Below are 16,856 nucleotides of genomic sequence, written 5' to 3' on the forward strand. Positions count from 1 at the left end.
AAGATAATACCATCTCCACTAATGCTTACCTTCAATGAATTGATGAATAATCCATCTCCTCTATAACGCTTACCTTCCATTAACAGAAGATAATACCATCTCCTGCAATGCTTACCTTCAATAAATTGATGATGTAACCATCTCCTCTTACACTTACCTTACATAAACAGGTAATTGAAATCATCTCCTATTACACTTACCTTACATAAACAGGTAATAAATCAACTCCTCTTACACTTAGCTTACATAAACAGGTAATTGAAATCATCTCATCTTACATTTACCTTACATAAACAGGAATTGAAATCATCTCATCTTACACTTACCTTACATAAGCAGGTAATTGAAATCATCTCATCTTACACTTGCTCCTCTTCCACTTGAAGATTAAATCATCTTCTCTAACACTAACCTTCCTATCGTCTCCTCATTTAATGATCTCATTTACGTTCCGTAAACAAATGAAATGCATAGCTCTGACATGGGCAAAAGTGTTTAGCAAAATGGAATATGTTCATAGCGAAATTTTCTTTAAATTTTGTTGAAACGTGTACATGTATATAGGAGATATAAAATTGTCCATTTTGACGCTTTTAGATTGCTATTTCCTAAAAAAATCTCTGAAACTATATCACAGATTTCTGCCAAACTCTTTGCGCATATTCCTTAGGACACAGAATTGAGCGGGGGATTTTTATCCGCAGATAAGCATGGCGGCGGTTACTTAAATAGGACATACATACAGATCAAACAACAGTTTTTATACGACCGTAAAATTTATGCGCAGCATGGCACGGTCACTCAACGAATAAATCTTCTACAAATTAAAACCAAGAAACACCAACTCTGATGGTTTTAGTTTTGAGTACTTCTCTTATACAATTGTTTGGGGGGGGGTGTTCTAATGCTACTGATGAGAGGTTTCTCATAGATACACGTATACTACATATCGGAATTTTCTTTATTAATATGACTTGTAATTTTTGTACTTTTAGAGAAACAAAAACAATCTTAGACTTATGACTCGGTTCAAAAGTATTGGTTTATCAACAGTCAGTGGCGGTTCCAGAAACTCTGAAAATGGGCGCTGACTGGTCTGAAAGGGGTCGCTGATTGGCCTAAAAGGGGCGTTGATTAGCCTAAAAGGAGTCACTAATTGGCTTAAAAGGGGTGTTGATTGAACTAAAAGGGGCTGCCGACTGGCCGAAAAGGGGTCGCTGATTGGCATAAAAGGGCCGCTCAAGTGATAACCAGTAATTTTTTGATACAGTCAACTAAACCTTTTGGCATAAGGGGGTAAATACCACACATTTGATCTCTGTATACTGTAAATGAATTCACAGTACCTCCAGTTACAAAGAAATACCACATTTTTAAATCAGAAAACTATAAATTATATACCACATTGATCTTAGAAGAACACAAGTTTATTATAAACACTTCTGATCCGAGTTAACCATAACTTATAAACCACAATTTTATCTCAGTAGAGCACCACTTCTATACCACCCATTAGACCTCGGCTGACCACCAGTTCTATATCGCACACATTTGACCTCAGCTGACCACCAGTTCTATATCGCACACATTTGACCTCAGCTGACCACCAGTTCTATATCACACCTATTTGACCTCAGCTGACCACCAGTTTGAGCTCAGATGACCACCAATTGCGATGTATATATGTACAAATTATTTGCAAACAGTTCATTATATTATAGTAGTGATGCAGGGGGGGGGGGAGGGGGTAACTTAACAGGTAAAAGGGTACGGGTGTGCAGCCCCGAAAATAAATTTTTACCCACCCCATTTATATTTTCTGACAATGAAAAACTTACACCCATTCATATATATGTAATGCATTTATGTAACCCATTCATTTATATGCATGGCATTTATCAGTATCTTCATACCACAACAGGATGCTGATCAGAACATATGACATTGTATCTAAAGATATGGAACGCCTAAACTGTCTGATGAGATACACATTTGTTTACGGTGTTGTCAATTTCATATTACTTGCTGTGGTTTTATAATTACATGTCATTTTGTATTTACGTTATGTAGGAACATCTTTACAGTATGTCGTTTTGTCTTTATGTTCTGCCATTTCGTCTTTACGTTCTGTCATTTCGTCTTTACGTTCTGTAATTTTGTCTTTACGTTCTGTCGTTTTATGATTACGTTATGTCAACATATATTTACGTTATGTGGATTTATCTTTACGTGCAGTGGTTTTCTTGTAACGTGAGGTCGTTTGAATCTTTACGTTATGTCGATCTCTAAATACATTATGTGCATTTTCTTTTCTTTACGTGCAGTGATTTCTTCTTTACGTGATGTGGTTTCTTCTTTACGTGATGTGGACAAAAATTTCATGATGACGTGTGACCCCGGAACTTTTCGATCTGGTGTAAACTTCAAATCAGTCCGTAAAAGACAAAATAGACGTCACAACTCCCGCGAAAATTCGATTCTATGAAAATGAAATGAATGAAAATTATGTTTAATACTGGGACCAGTTTTCTAGGGGTAGGGGTAATATTTAAACAATTTTTTTTTAAATTTTTTTCTTGAAAATTAGTTTTGGTGGTTTATTTATATAGAAAATAAATTTAGTCACGCAATAACTTGTAGATTCGAATTTATGCAAATTTTCGCGGGAGTCGAAATTCCTATGTTTTTGGAATTCAAAAATATATTCTGACTACGAAAATCGCCACAAGTCATCAACAGAGTCCCAGGTGTATCAATTTTGATAATATTGAACGTAAATAACAAATAAGCTATTTTTACTATAGAATAAACACTCTAGGATGACTGGGTAGACTACCCAAGTATATTTCGTTCAGCATTTTTCTAATCGGCGTTGTGACGTCTATTTTGCCTTTTACGAACTGATTTGAAGTTTACACCGGATCGAAAAGTTCTGGGGTCACACGTCATCATGAAAATTTTGTCCACATCACGTAAAGAAAAGTTTGTTTTGTTTGTTGGGGTTTAACGTCCGAGCAGCAATATTTCAGCTATATTCAGACGACGTAAAGAAAAGAAAATGCACATTAAGTATTTAGAGATCGACGTAACGTAAAGATGAAAAGACCTCACGTTATAAGAAAACCACTGCACGTAAAGATAAATCCACATAACGTAAAGATAAATCCACATGTCGTAAAGACAAAATTACAGAACGTAAAGACGAAATGACAGAACGTAAAGACGAAATGGCAGAACGTAAAAACAAAACGACATAATGTAAAGATGTTCCTACATAACGTAAATACAAAATGACCACATGTAATTATAAAACCACAGCAAGTAATATAAAATTGACAACACGTAAACAAACGTGTATCTCATCAGACAGTTTAGGCGTTCCATATAAAGACATCATTATCATGTCAGAGCTAATTGGATCTCTTCCTGCTTATCAGTCAAGTGTTAATCTTTATTTCCTTTAATAATTTTAAGGGTGATTTAATTGATGTCAAATCAATTACCATGTGTAAATATATAGCCTATTTGTCACATATACTGCAACTAAAATAACTATCTTTTTCATATATTACCTATCATAAAAAGTAGACTGATATGGGCCGCACATCTGTACCTACCCATTGAACTTAAAATTGAATGTTTCATCGGAGTATAAAACTAGATTTGTCTCACAAGATCAATCATCGCACATTTCTAATGCTTCATGAATGCCCAAAATGTGCGACCAGTCGATTATTTTACACGCCGATGAGATATAAATTATGAAGTTCTTTCGGCATATTTCTCCTATTTTAATTCATCTGTATCGGCAAATTTTTGTTTTTTATTGTAAGCAGCGGTCAATAAATTTGTCAGTGTTTCATCTATATACTCTTGAAACATCATTTATAAAAATGATTTCCAGTGAGATGATATACACAGTAAATGTAATTATTTGAAAATGAATAACGATTTGTGGTGTTTATTGAGTAAAACATTAGACCTTTATTTCAGATTGGGAAAACACATCGGTTCCAAACGTGTAGCTAAAGTTAGAGCAGGAATAGCAGATTTACACTAAAAGCATTTCGTATCTCGTATGTTTGTTGATGTAGCGGATTCTGTGTACAATCATTTATATATAATGTCAAATAAAGTTTATATACGTATTTTTTTTCATAAATTTCTTAATGTAAGCTTGAATATCTTTAAGTTACTTATCCAGCCTGAAAAAAAATGAGGTATTGATTAGTCTGTTATGCAAAATACACGTAGTAGAGACGGAGCTACGTCCTATATATGTAAACCCTCCAGTCATTTATACTTGACACAGTAACCTATCGTAATTGACATTTTGTAAATGACAATGTCATTTCTTACGTCATTTTTTCTTATCGTCGTATGACACGAAATAGTCCTGACGGAAGGTTGCTGATTAGGACGGATCACATTTTGGGCCTAATTGCACTTTCGGTTATCCAACTGCCCTGTCAAAATATGAATGGCTCACAAGATAGCTGAGGTCATTCACTTGGCATATTTGAGGGAGTAATCAAGAACCAAGGCCATAGCGGTAATCAAAAGAATGTAATCCAGGGACAAAGACCAGACATGGAAAACAGACATACACAACAAAGAACATAAAGTAACTAAAAGCATACATATAAAGTAACAAAAGTAACATGGACCAGGTGCGCCGGTAGGGTAAGCGTCCTCTGCTTTTCTAGAAACACCCGCCGATTTGCTCATAAAAAGCCAAGTCCGGGGTAGACAAACGAGGGAAGGAAAACTATGACCCGTTGAATAAATCAGTTTTCATGGTGCTGATGGATACACCATAACGATCCACGAGTTCATGATAACGACCATAAAACTTCTGTAGTGATGACTTCAATCTTGTAGCAACATAACCCTGTTCCAGAAGCCTATTTTAGAGTTCTAGCGCGACAACTTCAAATTTATAAGGAATGAAATTGAATTGCATTCGATATTATAACCTCCAAACCAGCAGGCCTGTTTAGAGGCACCATCTCAATATGCCGTAAACATTAAAAAATCGCCCATGTATTTTTGTAAAATTGAAACCTTAAATTTAAACTTCAAAATAATATTAATTTATAAAATCATTAATTCTCACATTTTAAAAGCACAATAGTTGCTTCAAAATAAACTTTAAGGGATGATGCAAAATACACATAGTAGCAAAACCGCAACTACGAGAATACTGTTCATTCATATAAAAAGAAATTACTGCACTCACGCATAGCATATCAAGAACAAGCTAATGCTTTTCATTTCTTAAAATGTCGAGACACTAATTTCATTTATTTGCGGAATAACCATCTTATTCAAGCATCTTTCTAAATAGATGCTTCCTAGGAAGACGGGAATTAAAATTGATTGCTTCTGACCTGACACGGAAAACGGAAGTCGGCAGTAGTGTACAACAATTGGATAAAAATCAATGATCCTAATTTTTCATTGGATAACACTTTTGGTCAGGTAATTTTTCATTGGATAACGTTTCATCGGATTAGAGAAGATAACGTAAAAAGAGAGCACCAGGTATTTGCTTTTCGGGATCTTCCGATACTTCGGAATTCCTCCCGACTTGTTGATTTAGAAAGGCTTAACGTTTCGTCCTGACAATTTTCTCCGCGGAAAATATAAGTCTTGATCGCCTTTTTTATGTTTACAGTCGTTACATTATCAATAATAACTATAAAATATCTTTTTATTACAATTTATTAAATGATATTTGGTATGACTATAAAAAAACACCATAGGTATGTCCAGAATAAACTGTCGAATGTGCAACTATAATGCCAAGCTTAAGAAAATATAGCTCCTATACTAAATTTTAGGTCCAGACTTCATACATGTCCTTGAAATGAGATCCCAAAAATTTGTATGATATGATCCATTAGGTCCAAATACACGTCATTTACGGCATGATTGTTCACTACCAAAGCACGATGTGCCATGAATAAGCTTTAAGGTCAAGGACAAAAACTGAACTTCATGTCGAAGGTCAGGCATTACACATTAAAGATCAACACGACATTAAAGCTTCTAATTGATACTACCTTCTATCAAGCAAAGGTATAGGTAAACCTATGTCCGTAGGTAATTCGTTTTTAATGTTATCATGAAAATTATAAACATATATATATATACAAGACTGTAAGCATGTGTCTGTTTCCACGTGCAACTTCGTCTCTAAATTTCTGCTGTTATAAGGCAAAATCAGTGAAAACAGGCCATCCTCTACGCCCAGTAAAGAGAGTGGCCTTGGGGTTCCCCCTGTACGGGATCGATCATTTAACTTCAAGGACGTTGGATTGGTTTTATGAATTTTGATATAGATTACTTTATTCGTGCGCAGCACGCATTTTTTTTTTCAAACACGGCACTGCAGCAAATGTTTTTTTTTATATATTGTTAATCATTTTTCGACAAATTGTCATGTTAATGTAGACCAATGATCACAACGCATTAAAATACGTGGGCGTTTGTTTGTAAACATAAGAAAAATATAGAAACAGGCGTTAACCAACTGTGGCTTCGAAAACGCAAAGCAAGATTTTATTTGAACAATTACATGTACATACATGTGGTATATAAATGAAGACAACTGATGAAATACTGAGTTATTATTGCAACATTAAATACTCATGACAAATGATCCTATCCAGATAAAAAAAAATAAACTGCATTTCAGATCAGTCTTTATCATCCACAAACAGATATGACTGGACTATATTTATGCATGCATATTTTAATACTACAAGGTGGTTCGGTCATGAAAACAGTTGTAATTGAGATAGTGCAACGATATGAATTCAATATAATATAGCTCAAACTGTTAAAGCTGCATTAGCTGTCATTTTAGTAAATTTTTGTTTCTTATGAAATTTGAATTATTTCTACTGCCTCTCCTTGATGTATTTTATCTAAAAAAAAATTGGCAAAATTAAGCGCAGGCAAAAGCTTTTTTGCCTAACGGCAGCTACGCGCCTGCTAAATTGTACTTGCCTTGTACAATTTCATTTGATATCCACAAATAAAATGCATTTCATACATGAAATAGGCGTCTATATATTTATTGTCTTGCAAGACGAAAAATCGACCTGGATAAGTTCGTATGCATGTGACTTCTGGTGACCTTAATCCGCGGATGTTTTGTAAGGGTCACTTCTTTAATAACAAATCTGATTGCAAAGCGAAAGTGGTTATTCAACGGCAAGGAAGACCGACGAACTCAAGCCGTAAAAGAACAAAGTTCGAATACAACGCATGGATCTTTTTTGGAATTTACGTATTGTGATATAATGCGACTCAAATATGGTCATTATTTATTTGAAAAAATTGAAATGAAATGAAAACAAGGCATGTGATTACCTGTGTATCCGTTATTGTTATTTTTTTTTTACCAAGGTTAAAGTATTTTCAATCAGGTGAATGTCCTTTCGGCAATTTTCGGAAGTAATAGCGAAAAATAATTAGATCTGACCTATCGATCTTCTTTGAACGTGGTTTTCATAATTTTATGTTTATATTATCAACATTTATTGCTTCAATTGCATTACTACAAACTTATTTCATCGAATCAGCCAACTTCAGTAGAATCAAGAACTGAACAAATTTGGCAGCTAATGCAGCTTTAACTTTACATTTAATAATTTAATAAAAATAATCGTATACATAAAGCAGACATTACGAAAATAATGTTCAACATCCAGAAAACAAAATGCCAAATCTTTACTGAATTTTCATTGATACCTCAAACGTTAAAATAGGAAGTTACAAAGACGGCAAGCATTTTTTTTTAAATCTATATAGTCATTGATATAGTCAAATGACGAAAACCTTTCTGTCGGAAGTGACGTATGCAGTTAGAGTGTATTACTGTATCAAGTTTTAACGCAGACGCACTGTGTGTGCTATAGGAAGTCTCGCGCACTCCTGTTGGTCGAGACATCTGCAATATAACAAAACAACAGGGCATTCTCGCTATAGACAAATGTTGTTTAATAACTCCATCCCTCAAATGTCATTGGCCATAGACAAAGCCTAAATCATATTAGGATTGATATACACCATTAATTCTAAGAGTAATCAAGGGAACCAAGATTCTAGCGGAAATCAAAAGAATGTAATCCAGGGACAAAGACCAGACATGGAGAACTGACATACACACAACAAAGAACATAATATAACCAAAATAATATATACAAAGTAACAAAAGTAAATGAGCAACTCGGACTCCACTAAACACTGGAAGCATGGACCAGGTGCACCGGTAGGGTAAGCGTCCTCTGCTTTTCTAGAAACACCCGCCGAGTTGCTCATAAAAAGTCCAGTTAAATATGCACCATACATTATTTTGAATGGTTGTATAGGTTTGGTGTGTCGTGCATGATATGTCATCCTGTTAGTGTCTAGCCCGATAGGTCATCCTGTCTTCTTGTGTCGAGTCCGAAAGTTCGTTTTGTCTTGATGTGTCAAGTCCGACACGTCATCCTGTCTTGATGTGTCGAGCCCGATAGGTTATACTGTCTTGATTTATCGAGTCTGACAGATTATCCTGTCTTGATTTGTCGAGTCCGGTAGGTCGTCTTGTTTTGATGTGCCGAATCCGGTGGGTCATCCTGTCTTGTTGTGTCGAGTCCGAGAGGTCTTCCGGACGTTTTGTGCCGAGTCGGATAAGTCATCCTGTCTTGATTTGTCGAGGCTTTCAGGTAATCTTGTCGTGATGTATTGTGCCCGACACGTCATCCTGTCTTGATGTTTTGAGGCCGACAGGTAATCCTGTCTTGAGGCGTCGTGTCCGATTGGTTATCCTGTCTTGACTTGTGAAGTCCGATAAGTCATCCTGTTTTGTTGTCTCAAGGCCGACAAGTAGTCCTGTCTTGATGTGTCGAACCCGACGGGTCATCTTGTCTTGATGAGGCGAGTCCGGTGAGTCATCCTGTCTAGACATGTTGAGTCCGATATGTCATCCTGTCTTGATGTGTCGAGACCGACAGGTCATCCTGTCTAAAAAGTGTTGTGCTTATACCCAGCCTCAAAGTCGTTAAGCCTTCACATTATTAAAGGCGTTTAGCCTACCCACTCTTAATGTGGTGAACGTACTCAGTTGTATAGGTGTCAGAGGTTCCCAATATTAGAAGTAATTATATATAATGTGCCTATCCATTGTAGAGTTGTTGAGCTTACGGTCGGTGTTAGCAGTCGGCCCACTTTACGAATTATCAGTAGGATTCATCACACACACATCTCCCAAATACTATGATTAAATACATCACAAGAAAAAACATAATCAGTATTGCGAAGTAAGAAACATATGGATATAAACACGATGCAACATTATCACACTGTTGGTCCGTTACCAATGCAACGAAACTGTTTTCCTTTGGGAGATAATCTGTTACTCCAAACCACTTGCTCAGTGTTGTGTTAGGTTCCGTGTTGAATCTCTGCAATGATACGTTTCTTGTTGCAGTAACACCATAAATATCTTCATCTATTTTTTTATAGTGTTTTATGAAAGTCGGTTGCTTTTTTTGTGCTCGTTTGATCCTCTCTAATGCTTTTTGGAACAAATTAAACAGTTTTATATGATGATCAATTTCATGTGAAGATTCCGGTGCAATCTCTATCGAATCCTGGCTGTCAATTGACATATCTTGACTTTCGATCGCTTGGAAGGCTAAATCAGTGTTCACTGAAATTAATAAGTATAAAATGGTCAATACTCCCACGTCATGTGTAGTCGACATAATCTCAAAATGTCATTTCTATGACATTGGTAATACCCTCAGATTTTAATATAAGCCTCATACCTCGTAGTTGATTCATCAAAATTATTATCAAACCTCATTTTTGTGTGGGCGGTCATTTCCCCAAATATCATTTTCTTATGATGGGGTCATTAAGCTAGATCTAATTTTTAATGTATTGGATATTACTCTTATCACGCCATGGGCTTTACCCGACGAATGTAGGACAAAACGTCACAGTATAGATTTTAGAGAGAATTAGGACAAAAAAAGTCAAAAGTAATATTTTGAGCAATTATCCACAAAAAAATGTGTTATAATTAAATTTTTCATTAAAAATATCAATATTTTTTTCTGACTTACGAATTACATTTGCATGGGGATAAACCTGTAAAAAACATTCAGCTTTTGTTTTTTGTTTTTTTGGATGTTATGATATTTTTTCCATTTATAGAATAAAAATGAAAAACTGCTAACTGTATTAATTTTGTGTGACCAAGGAATGTGTCACCTAATCGTTGTATGACTTCAACACATTGAAAATTTTACAAGATAAAAATGAAGAATTTATTGTTAAATACTCAACCTGAGTAGAATATTGACAAAAGTTATCGAAGTGGGTGAAATTATGGCTTCTTACAAACATCATAACAATGCACTGGAGACCAGTCTGTTTCCCTTTTCTTTCATTTTTTTTACTTAAAAACTATCTCTGTAGCATGGCTTCTGTGAATAAATAGGTACCACCTGTCACAAATGATGACTTTTTATAATTTTGTGACTTTTTCCCCTGACTTTTTGTCCCGTGACTTTTTGTTCTATGACTTTCTGTTCGTTTATTTTTTTTTTGTCTTTTTTTTTTGTCATGGAAATTATCGTACACCTCAGTTCCGTGTCTATAGACTCCTCAGGCCCATGTCTATCGACTCCTCAGGCCCATGTCTATCGACTCATCAGGCCCATGTCTATAGGCTCCTCATGCCCATGATTATCGACTCATCAGGCCCATGTCTATCGACTCCTCAGGTCCGTGTCTATCAACTCGTTGTAAACGAAGTTCTAACAGTTGAGCACCTACTATTTTTATTTTTCTATGTAAGAATTATGGGATTAACACTGATAGGGGTGGTATGTATCACATTTTCCGGTCAATTACATTTTGAAAAATTTTACTATAGTGCTATTGGTAATGTTTTTACTACTTAGACTTTGCATCTGCATGCATGTGAGGAATCCTACTACCTAATCCTAACTTGTGTCTATACCCCGTTTCTTCGTGACGATAAATTTAAGTTAAAGTAATTTGTCGGGACCTTGAATCAGATAATACTTTAATCTATAAATATCAGACAATACTTCAATGTATAATATCAGACAATACTTCAATGTATAATATCAGACAATACTTTAGTTTAAATACCAGACAATACTTTAATCTATAATATAAGCTAGATAAACTGTGAACAAAGTTCACTTGTTCAAACGCCCGCTCCCCCAATAAAGACAATATAGGAATCCTAAGAGTCATTCATATGAAAATACAAAAAAAAGAGGTCACAATAAGGCTTCTGGAACAAGTTATGTTGCAAAAAGATTAAAAGTTTTATGGTCGTCATCATGAATTCGTGGATCGTTATGGTGTATCCATCTGCACCACGAGAACCAATTTGTTCACCATGTCATAGTTTTCCTTTTCTATTGCGTCTACCCTGGAAATGACAATTTATTAGCAAGTCGCCGAGTGTATCTAGAAAAGCACAGGATGCTTACCCTATCGGTGCACCTGGTCCATGCTACCAGTTTTCAGTAAAGTTTGGATTGCTCATTTACTTTTGTTTCTTTGTGCGTGCTATTTTAATAAATTCACGTCCTTCGTTGTACGTGTCTATTTTCTCTGTGGCATTAATCTTTATCCTTGAAATGTTTTCTTTTATTGTCTGCTAGAATCTTGGTTCCCTCAATACGTGATTACTCATTGACACGGATTAAAACTGGGGACGTCTAAGCGCTTTTATATATTGTTAGATCTGCTCCCTATACTTCTAGTTTTTTTGCAAAGCATTTTTTTTTTGCATCATTAGACGTGAATAAATGACACGGAATTATGTGGATAAAATATTACATTCGAATAAATGACACGAGTACTAGACAAGAATAAATAACACGAATCTAAATATGACAAATATTCTGCAGATTACACATAAGTCAATAACACTAATATCACACGCCTGACATACATGTTATTTTCTTTGATTTGCACAATAATTATAGTCGAATGAATGACATTAATTTGATTCAGATATTGTTCCTTTGGAAATCAATATGTTCCATTTGCTAGTGTTTATCGATATACATCAAATACAATACTGAAAGAGTAATCAAAGGAACCAAGTTTATAGCAGTAATCAAAAAATGTAATCCAGTGACAAAGACCAGACATGGAAAACAGACATACATAACAAAGAACATAAAGTAACTAAAATCATACATACAAAGTAACAAAAGTAAATGAGCAACTCGGACTCCACTAAAAACTGGGAGCATGGACCAGGTGCACTGGTAGGGTAAGCGTCCTCTGCTTTTCTAGAAACACCCGCCGAGTTGCTCATAAAAAAGTTAAGTCCGTGGTAGACGAAAGAGGAAAGGAAAACTATGACACGTTGAACAAATTAGTATTCATGGCGCAGATGGATACACCGTAACGATCCACGAGTTCACAATGACGACCATAAAACTTCTGTAGTGATAACTTCAATCTTGTAGCAACATAACCTGTTCCAGAAGCCTATTTGTTAGAATTCTAGCGAGATACAAAAAGTCTGTGTAGTTTCGGCAAGCTCTGGCATAACGTATGAGTTGTGATATGAACACTCCATACGCAGGTGCTGAAGGGGTGTTGCCGCAGATGAAAGGAAAGTTGACAATTCTGAATGAAAAGTCATCACGTTGGTACATTTTGCAGATCCAACTATGTAACGTTGTTTGTATGGATTCTTGTGGAGTTTAGGGATCCAGTACATAGATGGTAAATCACAATCATCGTCCTTGGTAGAGAGACCAAAAGAGAACAGCACAGATTTATGGTTTTCCACAATCTCTTCTTTGGACAGCGTGGTAGCAGCATAAGTCTTATCACTGCTATTTTTTCTACGTCTACCTCTGATAATTAACATTGGATGTAAAACGTTTTGCAGACAAAAACAATTTGGTTTTTGGCTTTATCTGCTGGTACGACAACATATTTGTCATGTATAGTAGACAATGTTTTTTGCTACATCGGGGTCGTTAAAAACTGATGTAGCATTGGCACTCATTGACTCATTTAAAACTTCCATTCAATTCAAAATTAAAGACCTCACGGCCTTTAACCACTCTGACAGAGAATCAATGTCTTCTTGTTCTCGTTTTATCCATTTTCTTGCATAGTCCTCCACGGCATCTAAAAGAACTTTATAGTTATAATTTCAATTTATGGAGCGTGGTTAACGGTACTTTGGACCTTTAGAAAGGATATTACGCAGAGATTCGTTTTCGATGATGGACAAATCTCCCGTAACGACGTGACCGGAAGGACAATATTTAAATGGAGAGTTTTTGCAAGAACAGTCAGGTGGTTTAGCCTTGAAATCCTCAATCTCAAGGTTCTGCAATAGCCTTTTATAACTGAAAATTTTGGATGCAATGGGTGAAGTATAGGAATACGAAATAATTAGTATGGATTTGTCTTTGAAAAATGGGGAAATTTTGTTGGAAACGTTTTTGTAATGGAGGATGTTAGCTAAACTAATTGCATCTATACCTTTGTTGACAAACGGTAGTGGAAGAAATGGTCGTTTTTTTCATCTTGACTTTTCACACAAACTGGTTTAAAGAGTGTGGAAACCAATATCCAAAATGATGGCAACAAGCCTGTATAATGATGAGGTTGGTTCAGAAACAGGAGTGTCAAGACTTGTTTTGTAAAGGGAGTGTAGTAGAGTGAGAGTTTGTTTTTAATGTGATGAAGTCCAAGAGGTTTCTGTATGAAAGGAAGGAGACCATCTATGGAGACATCATGCAACTTAGGTGACGTATAGTGGTGATGCGAATGACTCTTTCCCGTCTTTTATTTTTGCCAAATAAATTCATCACATTTATGCTATTTTTATATTGGTCCACTTAATTGCTGGTTCAACACTCAAGTGAATCAATTTAAGTCAGTATCGCATATATTGATTATGAGATGCGTAGAAAGTAAGTAGTAATATATTGACAAGGCTTGCTCATACAATAGAAATCATTTGTCCGATGCGGAAAGGTTTCTGGATTTGTTCATCTCCATTAAGATAAATATGACACTAATAGAATTTCTAGGAATAGTGATATAGTTTCTACAAGCATCGGTTCAATTGATTTGGTGTATAATATATATATATATACATCTGAAAACAATATGATCACATTGAAGGATTAACTCTCAGAGCAAGCACTGAGCCAATAGTATGAGGGAGCGAGCACTGCCTTAGTCTGAATCAATACTATGAGGTAGTGAGTCAATGCTGGGAGGGAACAAGCATTAAGTCAATACTCTGAGGGAGCGAGGACTAAGTCAATACTGTGAGGGAGCGAGCACTGAGTCAATGCAATAAGGTAGCGAGCACTGAGTCAATACTATGAGGGAGAAACCACTGAATCAATACTGTGAGGGAGAGAGCACTGAGGCAATAAGGTAGCGAGTACGGAGTCAATAAGGTAGCGAGTACGGAGTCAATACTATGAGGGAGCAAGCACTGAGTCAATACTCTGATCGAGCGAGCATTGAGTCAATACTGCGAGGAAGCGAGCAAGCACATAGTCAATACTGTGAGGAGCGAGCACTGATAATATTATAAGGGAGCAAGCACTGAGTCAATACTATGAGGGAGCGTGCACTGAATCAAAACTATGAGGGAGTGAGCACTGAGGCAATACTATTAGGGAACAAGCACTGAGAATATTATGAGGGAGCGAGCATTAAGTCAATACTATGAGGGAGCAAGCACTGAGAATACTATGAGGGTGCAAGCACTGAGTCAATACTATGAGGGAGTGAGCACTGATTTAATTCTGTGAGAGAGCGAGCACTGAGTTAACACTATGAGGGACCCAACGCCGAATCAATACTATTAGCGAGCGAGCACTGAGTTATTACTATAAGGGAGCGAACACTGAGTCAATACCGTGAGAGAGCGAGCACTGAGTCAATACTATGAGGGAGCAAGCACTTGGTCAATACTATGATGTAGCTGATTCAACTTTGTTAGAGAGCGAGCACCAAGTCAAACTGTGAGGGAGGAGCACTGAGTCAATACTGTGAGGGACAAGTACTGAATCAATACTATGAGGGAGCAAGCACTGATTTAATTCTGTGAGAGAGCGAGCTCTGATCATGAGTCAAACTGTGAGGGAGCGAGCAGCGAGTTAATACTATGAGGGAGAAAACACCGAATGAATACTATAAGGGAGCGAGCACTGAGTCCATACTATGATGTAGCGAGCACTGAGTCAACACTGTGAGAGACAAGCATTGAGTCAATACTGTGAGGGAGCGAGCACTGAGTCATTACTATGAGGGAGCATATCCCACTCTCCGTCGATTTCTGAAACGGTTGATCTGAATTACATTGTGAACCAAACTCGACATTTAATCTAGGCACTTTCTGAAATTGCATCTAATATAGAAGAATCTAACATTAAAGCACAGTTATGGGATAAATATCCATGAAACAACAACCATAGTACCTAACCAAACTAGACGGTAAAAATGTCATCAGGGCAATATCATAGGCGTTTGTCTCAGAAGGAAATTCATCCTTATAGTTATTGTATGGTATACCGGTCATTTTTTTCTGAGACAAGTGCCTGTTATAAATATCCATGAAACAACAACCATAGTAGTTGATAAACCTGGACGACAAAAATATCACGTGATGGCACTGTCTAGCATTCAGCATTAGGACTACATGTTAAGTTGCGCTCTCATCGGCTCAAAAACACGGACCATTTGATTTTCTCGGCAGCTGGTATTTTGATGAGGGTCCGAATATTTTTCCATGTGATTAATACAATAAAACGTATTTTGAAAATTTATTTTCCCATCAGCATTATGTGGCCCTGTTTATTTTTTCCCATCGGCAGTATGTGGCTCCAGATTTTTTTTACTCAAAAGCTGACAATTTCGTTTTCAAGAAAATCTTAGCCCAATGAAAGTTAAATGACTCGTGGTCAAGAAATCAGCGAGCTGACATGGGCTTGTTATGTGTTAATAATTGAAACTTTTTGCCTGAACGTTGGGAGAACAACATAGAAAACAAGGGCCATGACAAAAACAAGTCAGGTTAAGCTTCTTTCATCCAGCCTAATAAAGTCAAGAATAGAAAAATACGGTCAGAGCTTTCTATTTGAAAAAAGATTGACAAATTATTTTATCCTAGCCCCTAAAAAATCGAATCAAATGGTAAAATAATTTTGATATTTGATACAAAAATAAGACCATGCTATCTTGAGATAGTACATTGGGGTTTATTTTAAGAATTGTGTAGTTGTCAGCCCGTGTTGTATGTGACAAATGAGAGTAGAAGTGCAAATATGTGACGATGAGATCTTAAGTGAACATATGTGGTTTTGTATGGTACAAGACAATGAGTGAAGGGTCAACATGTGTAGTGGTTTTAGTTCCTGTGACAAATGACAATGAGAGTACAGGTATTCATATGTTGTGTTGTCATCTGCGTTATTTGAGAATGGGAGTATATGTTGGCATATGTGGTATTGATAGTTCACTATGAGATGAAAGTGAACAATGTGGTGTTGTATAGTTAGAGACAATAATTACAGGCCAACATGTGTGGGGTTGTCAGCTCAGTGTGGCATGTAACACTGATAGTATGGGTGAACAAATAGTGTTGTTTAGTATGAGGCCGTGGGAGTATAGGTGAAGATATGTGGTATTGTCAGCTCCAGTGACATGTGATTATGAGAGCATAGTTGAACATGTGTGTTCTGTTCAGCTCAAGTGGCAGGTGGCGAAGAGAGCATAGCAAAACATATGTGTTGTGTTCATTTCCTGTGGCAGGT

General features: G+C 36.3%; 1 protein-coding gene and 1 long non-coding RNA gene across 2 annotated transcripts in view; one reads left to right on the forward strand and one right to left on the reverse strand.

The window, feature by feature from the left end:
- Nucleotides 1-4,148, forward strand: part of LOC148623242 (dehydrogenase/reductase SDR family member 7-like) — a 28,694-nt gene extending 24,546 nt beyond the window's left edge. The window contains exon 9 of the mRNA XM_088564936.1: nt 3,994-4,148. Within this exon, the coding sequence (XP_088421062.1) occupies nt 3,994-4,060 (67 nt within the window). The 3' untranslated portion in view covers nt 4,061-4,148. The remainder of the gene's footprint in view (nt 1-3,993) is intronic.
- A 2,400-nt stretch (nt 4,149-6,548) lies between these two features.
- The window catches only part of LOC148623243 (uncharacterized), a 32,044-nt gene continuing 21,736 nt past the window's right edge, over nt 6,549-16,856 (reverse strand). The window contains exon 2 of the long non-coding RNA XR_015919399.1: nt 6,549-9,706. This is a non-coding gene — a long non-coding RNA (uncharacterized LOC148623243). The remainder of the gene's footprint in view (nt 9,707-16,856) is intronic.

This window comes from Perna viridis, chromosome 2 (assembly GCF_037379345.1).
Source record: "Perna viridis isolate PV_CMFRI_1.1 ecotype Kerala chromosome 2, ASM3737934v1, whole genome shotgun sequence".
Lineage (NCBI taxonomy): Eukaryota > Metazoa > Mollusca > Bivalvia > Mytilida > Mytilidae > Perna > Perna viridis.